Below are 18125 nucleotides of genomic sequence, written 5' to 3'. Positions count from 1 at the left end.
TAAATCTTAAAACAAACACACAAAAATCTCCCAAACCAAAGAAACCCCAACGAGAGGAAAGAGCAACAAAGTAGGAGATGGAAGACCTTGGGTCAGCTGTGGCTCTGTTACTACCTAGTTTTCTGACCTTGGGATAATCACTTAATCTCTTAAGTTTTCAGTTTCTTTATCAAAATATGAAGGGATTGTGTTAGGGATACCTATGACCCTTTCCAGCTCTCACATTTGTTGATTTGGCAGGAAAAAGCTCTGCTTAGCTGCTGGTGGCAGTTAATAAGCCAGACAGAAGGTTAGCCCATGTTTGCAATAGGGCTGGCTCTAGGAAGAAGGTATGGGGTACCAGGTGTGAGGCAGAGTCAGGACTGTGAGTACTGATGTTCAGGTTGTGCTCTGCAAAAGGGAACTACATCTAAGAGGGTAATATTCACATTGTAACATATGCCAACTTATGTGTGAGTGGTACCAAAGTGGGCACAGAGATTCTGGCTTCCCAGCCTAGTTCTGGAATGAGGTGGTAGAAGAGCCTTCTCACATCTACATCTATACTGGCACTCCCAGCTATGCACATACACAGTCACTGGTAAACTCATGTGTAGCTGGGTATGTACTATCTTGACTATTTTCCAGAAGTTTCTTGAGGTTGCTTTTCTCTCCTGCCTAATATTCTCAGAGGACCAATTTCGACTTCTCACCCCAACTCCTAATGCCTGACTGCAAAGCTGACAAAGAGGCCTCACTGGGCAGATAGAATTTGGTGATGTGCAGAGCATCCATGCTGCTAGTGGAATGTGCTCCCTGGTGTCTGGGGGATGTGTCCATAAATGAGAGTATGGTATGTGTATGTATACAGCCAGGGTGTGCTGCCTAACATCACAGGGCTGCCACAGGCTGTATGATAATATACTCACAAAGTTAAGATTTTTTAAATTTGAGAGAAAATACCCTTTCTAACTAGCACAAAAGTGCCTGTGGGCTCAGTAACATAACTGCAAAGGTGCCGGGAAGGCTTTTTTGTTCACTAGTCTTTCCCACACGTTGGTTGATTCCATGAATTTTCAGTTACAGAGTTTTATTCTTTCAGCTTAATGTTTAGCCTTTGGTCCCTCTAAAGGGCAAAGTTCTCTGAAGGGTAAAACTTCAAGCTTGTGTCAGGCCCTCCTGACTTCTGTGAATGAGTTTTAGATCCCTGACTGAGAGCAGATTTTGATGAAAGAAACTTAGTAAGAGGTAAATGAAGAGGGTAGGAGTGAGGAGAGTTCATAAATATGAGGAAAAGGCAAAGGCTGGGATGGTGGATCAAAAACTTTCACCTGTATTAGAGTCGCGTGGAGGACTTGTTAAAACACAGATTGCTGGACCTCACCCTACAATTTCTGATTTCGTTAAGTGTTGGGTGGGGCTTGAGAACTGGCCTTTCTAACCAGTTTACAGGTGATGCTAATGCGGCTGGTCCAGGGACCACACTTGGAGATTTAGTGGATCGAATGCTTTGATCATTCTGCTGCAGGCAGGCACTGATCTGGGACTACCCTTCTGAACTCTCTGGGAACTGAGCCTGGCCAGTGCATTTGTTGGGTTTTGTTTGTTTGTTTGTTCGTTTTTTCCAGCTGCTGAAGGTCTCGGAGGGCTATTTCTTAGTTAAAGGGCTTTGAGCTCCTTGGGTAGTAAATGATAATACAAAGTGCTGGCAACTAACTCAGAAGCCTGCAGCTTCCATTAGCCTTTGCCTCTGGCAGGTTTCCAGATGCACTGCCATAGCCAGATATATTCCTTGATAAGAGAGTGGTTACACTTTTTTTTTTTTTTTTTTTTTTAAAGACAGAGTCTTGCTCTGTTGCCCAGGCTGGAGTGCAGTGGCGCCATGTCCACTCACTGCAAGCTCTGCCTCCCAGGTTCACGCCACTCTCCTGCCTCAGCCTCCTGAGTAGCTGGGACTAAGGCGCCCGCCACCACGCCCAGATAATTTTTTGTATTTTTAGTAGAGATGGGGTTTCACTGTGTTAGCCAGGATGGTCTCGATCTCCTGACCTCGTGATGTGCCCGCCTTGGCTTCCCAAAGTGCTAGGATTACAGGCGTGCACCCGGCTTGGTTACACTCTTTTATTTTTGGAATTTGACTGCACAGAGCTCTCTGCTTTATTATCTCTACTTGATGACAAGTTGGTGCAGCCCGAAATGGAATCTCCAGGCTATAGGTAATGGATGTGAAATCACTTTGAAGAGTAGAGAGAATTGTGCAAATGTAAGGCATTATTACTATTATGGAGAAGAAAGAATCTATGTTTGTATTTTTTTAAATTTGGGTTGGATGGAAACTAAATAGGGCTTTATGACTGATGAATCCTTGAGGCTATGCACATAGAAAAAAATTATCAGGCGCTGGTGTTGAAGTGAAAACAATAAAATAATTGTTGTTTTTAACTTGACAGAAGCCTTAAAATAGCAGTTTTTTACTTAATAAGTCAGAAACAGACTTTTGGAAGACTCTAGATTACTCACATTACTATGGTAGTACATTGAGCATTCAAATAAGAAATGTTTAATCTAGATTTAAGCCAATTGGATTATGACTAAAGCATAAGACAACCCCCCCCCCTCCACACACACACACACAAATGGCCTGTCCCACAAGAGAAAAATGGATCAAGGTAAATGCAGGAAACATTTGCTACACTACATCTCCCACCCTACGTTTCCCTCCACAGACGCCTCAAGGCAGTGGGAATTGCAACCACTAACCATCACCATTAATCACGGGGAACCTGGTGCTACATCACTTAGCTATGAAAAAGTGAAATGACCTAGCACTTCCTACAGTTAGTTAAGAAAGGCTTTGCAAAGAGTGGTATCATTCCTTTTCTGGAGTCTACATACCTGCAATTGTTTCCCTCTCTTGAGAAACTGTAATTTTTAAGTTTAACTTCTGTGCATGACTTCATTTCAGCTCAGAATACAGAATGTCTGTGAGGTGGAGGGTGGGAGAGAAGGAAAATGTCTATTTGGATTGCTGGTATAGCTATAAACCCTTTATGTGGAAGGGACATTTTTCTAAAACTGCTGGGAACTAAGTTTAACCACTATTCATTCTCCTCCTTTTCTTTCTAGGGTGATTGGGTGTGGCTGAAAAAGCTCCCCCATGGAGATTTTGGAGACGTTAAGTCCATCAAGTCAAGAGCAAGTGATGTGTTCGAAATGGTATGAGAAACCTTCATTTATGTAAATTCCCACTAAAATAAATCTGTTCTCCAAAGTAACTAACATCAGAGCTGTTTAGGAAGACCCCTTAACAAATCAGTTCAGGGAAACTGCAGGATTGCTACTGGGTTGGCATGATCATATTATGCAATGGCAAAGATATGTGCTCTGGAGTCAAAGAGACATGAAGCACTCAAATCTCAGCTCTACCATGTAAGAGCTGTATTAACTTGGGCAAGTCATCTAAACTCCCTAAGCCTTAGTTTCCTTATTTATAAAAGGGTTATATTAATGTCTACCCTTTAGGTTGGATGAGGATTTAAAGAGACAATACACGTAAAGCATCTTGTGCATTTCCTGGCGCATAGCTTCTTTATCAAGTGGTAACTATTAGGACTATTATCAAGTAAATATCCCATAATCATTCCAAATCTTCATTTTCCAGTCACTTGGTAATTTCTATTTGAAAAGTGGTTATTTCCCTAATCCCACTAATTATGTTCAAGGAGACCTTGGATGGCTTGCTTAAGAAAGCAGCCTGTAGATAAGGCAAGGATACTGATGATCCTTCCTAAGCCATTTTAAAATCTTGGCTCCTCCTTGGACTGAGTCCATACAAGACTTGTGAATACTATCTTGGGTTCCTTCAGGTTCTTGAAAGTGGGATTTTAAAAGGCAATCACAGATTGCTGTACATTTATGAAGCGGGCCATTTCAAATCATTCCAACAAATCTGAATGAGGCAACTACTACTTCCAGAGCACTGAACAAGTGAGAAAACAAAGGAAATGGAAGATATGTGGCCTGTGGAAGATAGGACATGTCCTAGAGGTTAGGAAGAGATGTTATGATTTGGTATTTTTCTTTTTTTTTTTTGAGACGGAGTTTTGCTCCTGTTGCCCAGGCTGGAGTGCAATGGCACGATCTCAGCTCACTGCAACCTCTGCCTCCCAGGTTCAAGGTGATTCTCCTGAGTAGCTGGGATTCTCCTGAGTAGTTGAGTACTCAGACTCCTGAGTAGCTGGGATTACAGGCACCCACCACCACGCCCGGCTAATATTTTATATTTTTAGTAGAGACAGGGTTTCACCATGTCGGTCAGGCTGGTCTGGAACTCCTGACCTCAGGTGATCCTCCCGCCTCGGCCTCACAAAGTGCTTGGATTACAGGCGTGAGCCATCATGCCCGGCCAATTTGGTATTTTTCTTACACGTGATTGTAATGCCCGGAGATGAAGGCAAGATAATGAGACATGAGTCCAAAAGGGGGATCAAGGTCAGAACTAAAATAGACAATTCTACACTGGTTTGATAATCCAGGATGCTAAACAGAAATCTAGGTCCAAATTATGGAGCCAAAACAGGCCAAACCTGGGACAGCTGATACACTAGAAGTATTGACTCAAGGTAGAGTGTGTCCATGACATCTTTTTTGGGGTAGCTTTTAATTTTGACATAATTTCAAACCTACAAAAAGCTTCAAGAATAATTCAAAGATTCAGCAATTATTTACATTTTGCCTAGTTGCTTTTTATTATCTACTTATATATTTATGTACATTATTTTTCTGAGCCATTTGAGAGTAAGTTGTAGACCCTATGCCCTTTTATCTCTAAACACTTCAGTGTGTACTTCCTAAAAACACTACAGTATAATGATCAAAATCAGAAAATTTAACATTGCTACAATACTATTATCTAAACTACTTCCCATATTCTAATTTTACTAATGGTCTTATACAATACAGCTAATATTCCCACAGATCAGTTTCTAATCCAGACTCACACATTTAGTTGGCTGTCATATCTTTTTAGTTGCTTTTAATCTGTAACAGTTTCTCAGATTTTCTTTGTTTTTCTTCATCTTTATATTTTTACTGAATTCAGATCAATTATTTCATGGACTGTCCCTCAATTTGAGTTTGCCTGGGTTCCTCAAGATTGATTTAAACTATGCATCTTCAGCCAGAATACTACAGAAGTTACGTGTCTTTTTCAGTGCACTTTATCAGGAGGCACTTTATGAGGATGATGTTGATCATCCCATTATTAGTGATGTTAACCTGATTACTTAATTTAGGTGCTGTCTGCCAAGTTCCTCCACTGGAGAGTAACTGCTTTTATCTTATTGTAATTAATATATAATATTGGGAGAGATACTTTATGTAAATATCCTGTTCTTCATCAAAGTTTTACCCAATAATTTTGACATCCATTGATAAATGTCGTATTCCATCATTGTTTCTACATTTACTGGTTGACATTTTATTATAAGAAAGAAGCTTCTCTTCTTCCTCATTTATTTATTCATTCACTTATTTATATCAGTATGCACATATGGGTTTTTATTTTATTCAATTAGTATCTATAATATTCATATCAATAAATCTATCTAAAACCATAAATTCATACTAAACTCTCTAATTCTAATCCAGTGCCACAGGGTTAATTCTGTTTTATTTTATTTTATTTTTTACTTTTCCATATTTGTAATTTCCTTCTCCGACAGTGAAGAATTGCCCTCCCATTATCCTCATGACATCTCTTTATGTGTTCCCTTCACTGACTTGTGTTGCCATGTCAGGTATAGAGTATAACTCAAACTTAGAGAGAAAGCCAGGATTTTCTAGAATTTACCAATTTACCATGTAGGCGTACTTTAATGCTTTTTAGTTGAATGCTTTTTTGAAGCTGGAGGTGGATCTGATCATACTGTCACTGTGAGTCCAGCACTGCCTTGACTATTTATACGTATCTGATCATACTGTCACTGTGAGTCCAGCACTGCCTTGACTACTTATATGTATTCATGACCTTTATAACGTTAGGGCTGGGTACCAGGATCCAGATGGAAAGCAGACCTTTCTGAGCCAGATATAGAAAGGAGCAGTGCACAATGGGATGGATGTCCTTGAAAAACAAGCAGCTAGAGTCAGAAGGCCACAGAGCTGATACTTTTCAACATCTTTTAAGATCACAACTTCTGCAAAATTGTGTGCAGAAAAATTAGGCTGTATCTCTTAGTCTCATGTTCTTCCCCATAATGTGGAACTGATTGGCATGTTCCCTGTACTCCTCTAAAGGCAAATGGAAAGTATCCTGGAGTTCTTTAAAGGAAATTCTCAGTTGTTAGAGATTATCTCTTTCTTTAAGAAATGCGAAGAGGAGTAAACTGCAGTTGCTGTGAAACAAAGTGTTTACTTTGTGAAAAAATATTTGGGGCCATTCTAGAGCCTCTATTGAGAATATTATCTTCCCCGTAGCCACTTCTTCTCCAGTGGTGGCTGTTATTATGCCTCAGTACCTCAGGATCATGATCATGTGGTGAAATTGTATCCCTTGATTACTGATGATGCTTCCCAAACGATGATTCTCTTGCCTTTGTTAAACACACTCACAAGCTTTTGAGGCTAATGCCACTCTCTGTTTTAGCATCTTCTACACCTCCTGTTACTTCCATCTACTCTCCATATTCACTACCCCTAATTTATTGAATATTTTGGGATATGGATCATGGTCCTCCTCTCTACTCCAAGACCTGCTGTTATGCTGGTGACATCAATTGGACATGGACTGTGGACAACTATATATCTTGACTATTTCATTCTTTGTCATATTGTCCTAATAATCTTCTCTTCCATTCTGCTTTGGTCAAACACTGCTACCATTATATTAATACCTTCTGCTTTTCCATCTTCTATAACTGCTACTGAAAATGCTTCACCTGGCCGGGCACAGTAGCTCACGCCTGTAATCCCAGGACTTTGGGAGGCCGAGGCGGGCGGATCACGATGTCAGGAGGTCAAGACCATCCTAGCTAACATGGTGAAACCCTGTCTCTACTAATAATATAAAAAAATTAGCTGGTTGTAGTGGTGGCTGCCTGTAGTCCCAGCTACTCAGGAGGCTGAGATAGAAGAATGGCGTGAACCCGGGAGGCAGAGCTTGCAGTGAGCCGAGATCACACCACTGCACTCCAGCCTGGGCGACAGAGCTAGACTCCGTCTCAAAAACAAAAAAAACAAAAAAAAAAAAAAAAAAAAACAAAAACAAACAAACAAACAAACAAAAAGCTTCACCTCCCAAATTATGAATTCATCACACTCTCTGATTATAACCTCCTTTTATCCCAACTGTTCCTATATTTGACTATATCAGGTCTTCCACTCTACTGACCTCTGCTTTCTCCAAACTCACAAGCCCTTGTTTTATTTACTTTATTGTCCAATTCAGATTCTATAATCCATCATTTGAACATGCTCTTATTAATATTTCTGTTTTTTTGGTCAGACCCACTTGCAAAACTCTAGTTCTATATGATCCCAACTCTTAACTTTATTTGTGCTTGCACTTAAACAGTCAAATATTATAGCAGAAAGTTATGCAACAAAGTATATTGTTTCCACTATAAATTCATGGTTTCTTATATTTAAATGTCCCTTACTACTACCTCATAATTCCATTATACTTTATTGGTTAATTCACTTCCTACAACCCATACATCAAAGCTTCTCCATTTTCCTTGAAGCTCCAATATCCTTCTCTTTCTCGATTTTTACTCTTGCTATCCTGGTCCAAGCTACCATCATCTCCCACTAGAGCTACTAAGATTGTCTTTTTTTCTTTTCATAGACTTAATTTCTTAAAAAAATTATTTCCATAGTTTTTTGGGGGGAACAGGTGGTAGTTGGTTACATGAATAAGTTCTTTAGTGGCAATTTGTGAGATTTTGGTGCACCCATCACCTAAGCAGTATACACTGAACTCAATTTGTAGTCATTTATCTCTCGCCCCCCTCCCACCCTTTCCCCCTAATCCCCAAAGTCCTTTGTATCATTCTTATGTCTTTGCATGCTCATAACTTAGCTCCCACTTATGAGTGAGAACATACGATGTTTGGTTTTCCATTCCTAAGCTACTTCACTTAGAATTAATAGTCTCTAGTTCCATCCAGGTTGCTGCAAATGCCATTAATTCATTCCTCTTTATGGCTGGGTAGTATTCCATCATATATATAAATATATGTATATATGATGTGATATATATACACATATATACCAATAGATATATACACATCTATATCATACACACACACACACACACACACACACAAAACAATTTCTTTATCCACTCGTTGACTGACGGGCATTTGGGCTGGTTCCATATTTTTGCAATTGCAAATTGTGCTGCTATAAACATACGTGTACAAGTATCTTTTTCACATAATGACTTCTTTTCCTCTGGGTAGATATCCAGTAGTGGGATTGAAAACTGAATCAAATGGTAGTTCTACTCTTAGTTCTTTAAGAAATTTCTGCACTGTTGGCCGGGCACGGTGGCTAATGGGAGGCCGAGGCGGGTGGATCACGAGGTCAGGAGATCGAGACCATCCTGGCTAACATGGTGAAACCCCGTCTTTACTAAAAATACAAAAACTTAGCCAGGCGTAGTGGTGGACACCTGTGGTCCCGGCTACTCAGGAGGCTGAGGCAGGAGAATGGCATGAACCTGGGAGGTGCAGTGAGCCGAGATCACGCCACTGCACTCCAGCCTGGGCGACAGAGTGAGACTCCATCTCAAAAAAAAAAAGAAAAAGAAAAAGAAAAAAAAATCTCCATACTGTTTTCCATAGTGGTTGTAGTAGTTTACATTCCCACTAGCAGTGTAGAAGTGTTCCCTGTTCGGCTGGGCATGGTGGCTCATGCCTGTAATCCCAGCACTTTGGGAGCCCGGGGCAGGTGGATCACCTGAGGTCAGGAGTTCGAGACCAGCCTGACCAACATGGTGAAACCCTGTCTCTACTAAAAATACAAAAATTAGCTGAGCGTGGTGGTGGGCGCCTGTAATCCCAGCTACTCTGGAGGCTGAGGCAGGAGAATTGCTTGAACACGGGTGATAGAGGTTGCAGTGAGCCAAAATCATGCCATTGAACTCCAGCCTGGGTGACAAGACTGAAACTCCATCTCAAAAAAAAAAAAAAAAAAAAAAAAAAAGTGTTCTCTGTTCACTGCATCCACTCCAACATCTAGACTTAATTTTTTGGAACTGTTTTGGGTTCACAGGAAATTGAGCAGAAAGCACAGAGAGTTCCCATCTATCTCCTGTCCCCACCCATGCACAGCCTCCCCAACTATTAACAGGCTGGCTGATTGATTATAATCATGAACTTACACTGACACATCATTATCACCCAAAGTCCATAGTTTACATTGGGGTAAACTCTTGGTGTTATATATCTTGCGAATTTTGACAAATGTATAATGGCATGTATTCACCATTATAGCAACATACAGAATAGTTTCAGTCCCCTAAAAATCCTCTGTGCTCCACCTGTTCACACCTGTCTGCCCCTAACCCCTGGCACCTTGCAACTGTCTTTTAACTATTCTAATCACATCCACTCTCAAATCCATTCTTCACATTGCAAACTACTCTTTTCAAAATTGAGTCCGATTTTATCACTGCTTAAATCTCTTTAGTAGATTCCTATTGTTCTTTCCTTTGTGTGGAGATTTCAAATTATAGATTCAACTTCTTTAATAGATATTGGACTATTCAAACTTTCTTCTTGTGCCAGTTTTGGTAAGTTATGGCTTTAAAGGAAGTTGTTCATTTCATATACGTTATCAAACTTATTGGCACAAAGTTGTATATATAATATGCTCAAGCTATCTTTTAGATATCCTTAGGATCTGTAACGATGTTCTCCGTTTCATTCCTGATACTGATAATTTATGTTTTTTTCTTAATCAGCATTGCTAGAGGATATTAATTCTATTCATATTTTCCAAATATCAACTTTGAACTTTGTTGATTGTTCTCTATTGTATGCCTGCTTTCTGTCCCATTGATTTATATTCTTCTTATTTTTTTTTTATATTCTTATCTTTTTTTTTCCTTCCTTCTACTTACTTTGTATTTAATTTGTTGCTCTTTTACTAGGTTTCTGAGTTGGAAGCTTTGATGGTTGATTTTAACCTTTCTTATTTTCTAATTTAGTCACCTACAGCTAGAAAATCTCCTCTAAGCACTGCTTCAGCTACAATCCAGAAATTTTTCTTTTTTTCTTTTTTGAAAAAAACCCACTTTTTGTAATCCCAGCACTTTGGGAGACTGAGGAAGGATGATAGCTTGAGCCTAGGAGTTCAAGACCAGCTTGGGCAACATAAAGAGACCCCATTGCTACCAAAAAAAAAAAAAAAAAAAAAAAGGAAAGGAAGAAACATATGCAAAATAAACAAAATAGTATAACATTTATGTGTACAAAACTCACCTTCAACAATCATCATTATCCTATATTTTTTCATCTATACCTTCACCCATTTCTCACATCCCTAATTTTGTGGTAGTTATTATTAATTTTCAATTCTGTATTTTTAGGTGCAGTTACACACATTGAAATGCCCATATCATTTCTCTATAATTTTGATAAAATGACATACCCATACAATCTAGACTTCTATCATGATATAAAGTAGGGATTAGCAAATTATGGCCCATAGCCTGTTTTTACAGTCTGGAAGCAAAGAATATTTTCTACATTTTAAAAAGGGTTATGAAAAAATAAAACAACAGAAACCTTGTATTATCTGCGAAGCCCAAGTTATCTATTATCTGTAGTTTTATAGAAAAAGATTGCTGACCCCTGATATAAAACATTCCCTTCTCTCCAGAATTTCACTTGTGTCCCTTAGTAAATTTGTGTTCACCGAAAACCAGAGGCAACCACAGTTCTGTTTTTCTGTTTGTTTGTTTAACTTGCATTAATTTTGCTTGTTCTAAAACATCATATAAGTGGAAACAGACAACAGAAAGATTGTGATATTCATCCATGTATAAGTAGCTTGTTCCTTTTTATTGCTAAGTAGTATTCCATTGCATATAGCACAATTTAATTATCCATTTTACCGCTGATGGACATTTGGGTTGATTGCAATTTTGGCTATTGTCTATATAAGTGCAATGGATATTCTTGAACCAGTCTTTTTATGGACACATATTTGAATTTCTCTCAAGAATTTCTCCTAGAAATACCAGGAAGGGAATTTCTAGGTTAAAGAGTAGTGTACACTTAACTCTATAACACCCTGTGAAATATTTTCTCATTTTACTTTCCTGCACACAAGTTATGAGAATTCCCTTTGATCTACATCATTGCCAATATTTGATGTTGTCAATTTAATTTTAGTCATTCTAGTGAGTTGATGAGGTTCTCTCATAGTGTTTTTTATTTTTAATTGTGCTAAAAAGACATAAAATTTACCACCTTAAAGTGTACAGTTAAGTAGTGTTAAGTATATTCACATTGTTGTACAACACATCTCTGGAACTTTTTCACCTTGAAAAACTGAAACTCTGTACTCATTAAACAACTCTCCATTTCCTCCTTCCTGAAGTTCCTGGTAAACACCATTCTATTTTCTTTTCCTATGAATTTTCACTACTTTGTATATCCTGTATAAGTAGAATCATACAGTATTTGTCATTTTGTGACTCACTCATTTCACTTAGCATAATGTTTCATTGTGTTTATAAAATATGTTTTCTATTCAGGTGTAATATAAAATAAAATGTACACATGCTAGATGTTCTGTTCAATGAATTTTGACAATTGCGTGTATCTATGTAACCATTCTCCAAAAATGTTACTAATATGTTCATTACACCAGAAAGTTCATTTGTCCTCCTTTTCAGTAATTTCTCCTATCCCATAGGCAATCACTATTCTGATGTCTATTAAAATAAATTAATATTTTTTTCTGTTCTTTGATTTTATGTAAATGGAATGATACAGTATCTTGTGCCTGCCTTCTTTCTGTTAGCACAATGCTTTTTAAGATTAACTTATGATTTTGCATATACCTGTAGGTCACTTTTTAAATTGCCAGTAGTAGTTCGTTTTATGACTATATCACAATTTCTTTATCATTCTCCTGTTGAACATTTGGCTTGATTCTAAATTTTTTATTTTTTTATTTTTTTATTTTATTTTATTTTTTTATTTATTATTATTATTATACTTTAAGTTCTAGGGTACATGTGCATAACGTGCAGGTTTGTTACATATGTATACTTGTGCCATGTTGCTGTACTGCACCCATCAACTCGTCAGCACCAGAAGAGTTTTTTTGACGATTTTATGAATGAGGCAACTATAAACATTTTTCGTTATGGTAAAAAAATCACATAACATAAAATTTACCATCTTAACCATTTTTAAGTATACAATTCAGTAGTGTTAAGCATATTCACATTGTTGTGAAACATATCTCCAGAACTTTTTCATCTTGCAAATCTTAAGCTTTTTCATCTTGCAAATCTGATCTTGAAAATATCCCCATTTCTATTTCCAGCAGCCCCTGGTAACTACCACTCTTTCTGTTCCTATGAGTTTCACTACTTTAGATATCTCATGTAAGTATAATCATATAGTATTTATGTTTTTGTGACTGTCTTATTTCACTTGGCATAATGTCCTCAAGGTTCATTCATGTTGTAGCATGTGACAGGATTTCCTTCTTTTTTAAGACTGAGTGATAGTCCATTGTATGTTATGCATTTGTTTATTGTTAAATGTTTGGGTTACATCCACCTCTTGGCTAACGTGAATAGTGCTGCTAGGAACATGGTTGTAGAAATACTTCTTTGAGACTGTGCTATCAATCCTTTTGTACATATATCTGGAAGTAAGATTGCTGGCTAATGTGATGGTTCTATTTTTAATATTTTTTATAAACTTTCATACTGTTTTCCATAGCAGTTGCACCATTTTACAACCCCATCAACAGTGCACAAGTGTTCCAATTTCTCCACATCTTTGCCAACACTTATTTTCTGTAGCCATCATAATGGGGTTAAGGTGATATCTCCCAGAGGTTTTGATTTGCATTTCTCTATTAATTAGTGGTGGTGGCCATCTTTTCATAGAAAACTATAAAGATTTTTATATATGTCTTTTGTGAACATATATTTTCACTTCTCTTGAGTAGATACATAAGAATAGAACTGGGTCATAGAGTAGTTGTATGTGTAGCTTTATATGAAACATCCAAACTGTTCTCCAAAACCGATTGGTTTTGGCATTTTACGTTCCCATCGGAAATGTTCCAGTTGCTCTAAATTCTTAATAACATTTGTCTTTTTGATATTTGCCTTTCTAGTGTGTATGAAATGGTATCTTATACTCTAATTTGCATTTTCTTGATGACTAAAATTGTTGAGCACCCTTTTAACGTGTTTACAATTCACTTGTATATCTTCTTGTGTGAAGAGCCTTTTCAAGTTTTTGCCCATTCTTAAACATTGGGAATTTTTTGTATTTTTATTTTTAAATTACAGACATTCTTTATATATCCTGAATAGCCTTTGCTGAACTATTTATTTTGTAATTATTTTTCTCAATTTGTGGCTTGTCTATGATGTCTTCTGTTGAGCAACATTTTTAGTTTTAAGGAAGTCCAATTGTCCAATTTATCATTTTATTTTCCCCTCCAACTCCCCTCCCTTTCCCCCTTCTTCTCCCTTTGTCCTCCCCCTTTGTCCCTCCTACTTTCTTTCTCTTTGTCTTTGTCTTTCTTTTCTTTCTTTCTTTCTTTCTTTCTTTCTTTCTTTCTTTCTTTCTTTCTTTCTTTCTTTCTCTTTCTTTCTTTCTTTTCTTTCTTTCGCTCTTTCTTTCTCTCTTTCTCTCTTTCTCTCTCTTTCTCTCTTTCTCTCTCTCCCTTCCTTCCCTCCCTCCCTCCCTCCCTCCTTTCTTTCTTTCTTTCTTTCTTTCTTTCTTTCTTTCTTTCTTTCTTTCTTTCTTTCTTTCTTTCTTTCTTTCTTTCTTTCTTTCTTTTTCTTTCTCTCTTTCTCTCTCTCTCTCTCTCTCTCTCTCTCTCTCTCTCTCTCTCTTTCTTTCTTTTCTTCTCTCTCTCTCTGTCTCTCTCCCTCCCCCCAGTCCAAGATTCTGGGTTTAAGCCTATGATCCATTTTGAATTACTTTTTGTGTACAGACTGAGACAATGATTAAGGTTCAGTTTTTGCATATAGATACCCAGGGTTCCAGTAACAATTGTTTTTAAAAAGCTTTCCATTGAATTAATGTTGTAACTTGGAGAAAAATTAACTGACTATGTATGTGTGCATATATTTTTGGAGTCTCTGTTCTGTTTCCTTCACTCATTAGTGTAACCATAATGCCAATATCACACTCCCTTGGTTATCATAACTATAGAGTACCTCCTAAAGTCAAGTGGTGTAAGCCTCTAACTTTTTTTTTTTCAAGATTGTTTTGGACATTGTAAATTCTTTAAATTTAAAATAAATTTTGAAATCAGCCTGTCTATTACTTCCACAAGGCTTTCTGTAAGTTTTGATGGGGATTGCAATGAATTTATAGAGACATTTAGGCAAAATGGATGTCTTAACAATACTGAGTCTTTCAGTCCATTAATGGGGTATATGTCACCATTTATTTAAGTTTTCTTTACTTTTTTCTTATTAAAGTTTTGATACTATTATACAAGTTGAGTAGAAATGGTAACAGCAGACATCTTTGCCTTGTTCCTGGCCTTAGAGGAAAAGGAATCAATGTTTTATTTTTAGGTTTGATGTTACCTGAAAGTTTTTCACATTTCTGCATTTCTGTGATTCTTTTAATCATAAAGAGGTTTTATATTTATATTGCTACCTATTGCAATTATTCTATGGTTTTGCTCTTTCATTCTGTTAACGTGGTGAATTACATCATTTTTAAAAGAAATATTAAGCACATCTTAATATTCCCAGGATGAATTCCACTTGGTCACGATAGATTATCTTTTTAATATATTGGTAGACGATATTTGCTAATCTTTTAAAAGAATTTTTGCATCTATGTTTTTAAGAAGAATTAGTCCATACTTTTAATGTTTGTCAGCATTATGTTTGGCTTCATAAAACAAGTTTGGACGTCTTTGTCTTTTTCTGAGAGTTTGTGTAAGACTGGTATTATTTATTATTAAATTTTTTTTTTTTTTTTTTGAGACGGAGTCTCGCTGTGTCGCCCAGGCTGGAGTGCAAATAAAATCATTTGGTCCTTGGATTTTCTTTGTGGGGATGTTTTTGAAAACAAATTCAATTTCTTTGCTAAATATAGGGCTGTTAGGATTATTATTTCATATTGTGCCAAGTTTAATAAGTTGTGTTTTTCAAGAAATGTCAAATTCGTTATTGACTTTATTAGCATAAAATTGTTTATAAATTCCTTTATAACCTTACTGATATCTGTATGATCTGTAGTGATACCATATCTTTCATTCTAGATATTAATAATTTTTTCTTTTTCTTTTTTTATTGATCAGTCTTCTTAGAGATTTATTAAATTTATTACTTTTGTTTTAAAGAACAATGTTTCGATTTTGTTAATTTTCTCCACATTTTGATTGTTTTCTATTTTTATGATCTCTGCCCTTATGTTATTTCTTTCTGCTTATTTTTGGTTTATTCATTCTTATTTTTTGAACATTCTTTCTTTTTAATTTAAATGACATATTTACATTTAAGCTCCGCTGTAGCTGCATCCCATAAAATTTTATATGTTACATTTTCATTGACCTTTCAGCTTGAAATAATTATAATTTCATTATTCTTTTTTGACCCATGTATTATTTTGAAATATATGCTTAATTACCAAATATTTGTGGCCCTTCTGGATACCACAATTAATAGATTTCTCATTTAATTCTGTTGTGGTCAAAGAATATTATCTGCAAATTTAATCTTGAAATGTATCAAAAACATTGGCTATAGCCAAGCATGTGGTCTATGTTGGTGAACATTCCACATACTTTGAAATTAATGCACATTGTACAGTTGTTTGGTGTAGTATCCTATCAATATCAATTAGGTCAAGATGGTTGATAGTGTGATTCAGATCTTCTATATCCTTACTACATTTTTGTCAATATGTTTTATCAATTACCATAAAATTTTCCTATTTTCTAATTCTGTGAGTGTTTTCTTCAGGTGCATTGAAGTTCTATTATTAAGTACATCTAGTAAATGTTTAACAACAGGCTTTCTGAAAAAGATCCCTAATTTGGAGCATTTCCTGATTTCTGTGCTGTAAGTGCCTCCATTGTAACTAATTTGGGACTACCCATGTGATGTCATTGAACAGAGATGGTAAGAAATATGCAAAATATTCTTCTTATGATCCAGCATATCTTTGCACATATACATTTTATTATTATGTCTTGATTATTTTATCATTATGAAATGTCCCTCTTTATGTCTGATAATACTTATTTTCTTGATTTCTATTTTCTCCAATAATAACATAGCCAATTTAGCTTTCTGATTAGTTTTTGCGTGATTCACTTTTTCTGTACTTTTTCTTTCAATGCATTTGTGTCTTTGGATTACTGTTCATCTTATTTAGGGAGCAGGCATTTGGTTCTTTCTTTTTATCTCCCCATTCTGCAATCTGTCTTCTAATTGAAATGTTTAGGCTACTTACATTTAAGGCACTTATTGACATAGTTGGATTTCTCATCATCTATTTTGCTATATGTTCTCTATTTGACTCATCTATGTCTCTGTTTGTTCCTTTGTTTCCCTTTCCTTGCTTTCCTTTGGGCTAAAAGTGTTTTTCATATATTCCATTTTGTTTCCTATATTGGCATTTTAGCGATACATTTTTGCACTTTTTAATGACTGTTCTAGGAATTGCTTAAATGCATCTTGAATTTATCACAAACTACTCAGAATTAATATTCCACTTCTTTACCTAAAACATAGGAAATTTGTAACGGCAGTGTCCCATTTACTAGCCTACTATTCTTTGCTCTATTATTATCATATATATACCTACATTTATTGTGAACCAAATAATATAGTGTTAAAATTTATTTTAAGCATTCATATGCATTTCATACAAATTAAGAGAATGAAATAAAAATATATTCTGTTATATTTATCAACATATTTACTATTTCTGATAACTTTAATTATTTCCTAATAGAGCCAAGTTACCATTTAGCATCTTTTCTCTTCAACCTGAAAATCCTCCCCCTAGGCATTACTTGTATTGCAGGCCTGCTGATGACAAATTTTCTGTTTTCGTCTATTTGATAATGTCTTCAATTTTGAATGATACTTATGCTTGGTACAGAATTATGAGTTGATAGCTGCATTTATTTTCTTTTGGCATATTAAATATTTCGTTTCATTTTTTTTTTTGTATTTCTTTGTTTCTGATGAGAAGTCAGCCATTATTCATTCTTTGTATGTAGTGTGTACTGTTTTTCTCTGACTACTTTCAAAAGTTTATTATCATAGTTCAGGGTTTTGACTGTTAAATGTCTAGATATTGCTTTCTTTGTATTTAATCTCTTTGGTGGGTCACTGAACTTAGATTTTAAGCTCATCTCTGGATTGTAGGAGTTTGAATATGATGTATGTAGGGCATTTTCTTTGTGTTTATTCTGTTTGGAGTTCAGTGAGCTCCTTAGAATTTTAAGTTGATGTCTTTTACTAAATTCACAAAGGTTTTGACCACTATTTCTATAAAAATTGTTTTGCCCCATTTTCTTTATATCCTTCTAGAACTCAAGTTACTTATGTGTTAGTCTGTTTGATATTGTCCCACTTATCCTTTTTCCCTCTGTTTTTCAGATTAGGTATTTTTTTATTGATCTCTCCTCAAGTTCATTACTCTTATGTCATTTCCTAAGCCCACCTAGCAAATTTTTTTACTTCAGTTATTATATTTTCCAGCTATATAGTTTTCAATTGGTTCATATTTATAGTTTCTTTTTCTCTGCCATGTTCTATACCCAAATATTCATTTTGCATATGTTGTCCTTTAAATATTCCAATATATTTATAAAATCTGTGTTAAAGGCCTTTTCTGCTAATCACAACATTTGTGTCATTTTGAGATTAATTTCTATTGACCTTTTTTTAGCCTGAG

The 18125-nt window shown here is 35.9% G+C and overlaps 1 protein-coding gene across 1 annotated transcript in view; it reads left to right on the top strand.

Moving 5' to 3' along the window:
* Positions 1-18125, top strand: part of GUCY2F (guanylate cyclase 2F, retinal) — a 97219-nt gene that overhangs the window by 38349 nt on the left and 40745 nt on the right. The window contains exon 7 of the mRNA XM_077988011.1: positions 3106-3195. Coding sequence (XP_077844137.1) covers positions 3106-3195 — 90 coding nt within the window. The remainder of the gene's footprint in view (positions 1-3105; positions 3196-18125) is intronic.

This window comes from Macaca mulatta, chromosome X, assembly GCF_049350105.2.
Source record: "Macaca mulatta isolate MMU2019108-1 chromosome X, T2T-MMU8v2.0, whole genome shotgun sequence".
Classification (NCBI taxonomy): domain Eukaryota; kingdom Metazoa; phylum Chordata; class Mammalia; order Primates; family Cercopithecidae; genus Macaca; species Macaca mulatta.
The sequence above is the reverse complement of the archived record's forward strand: the minus strand, read 5'-3'. Positions and strand labels throughout refer to the sequence as shown.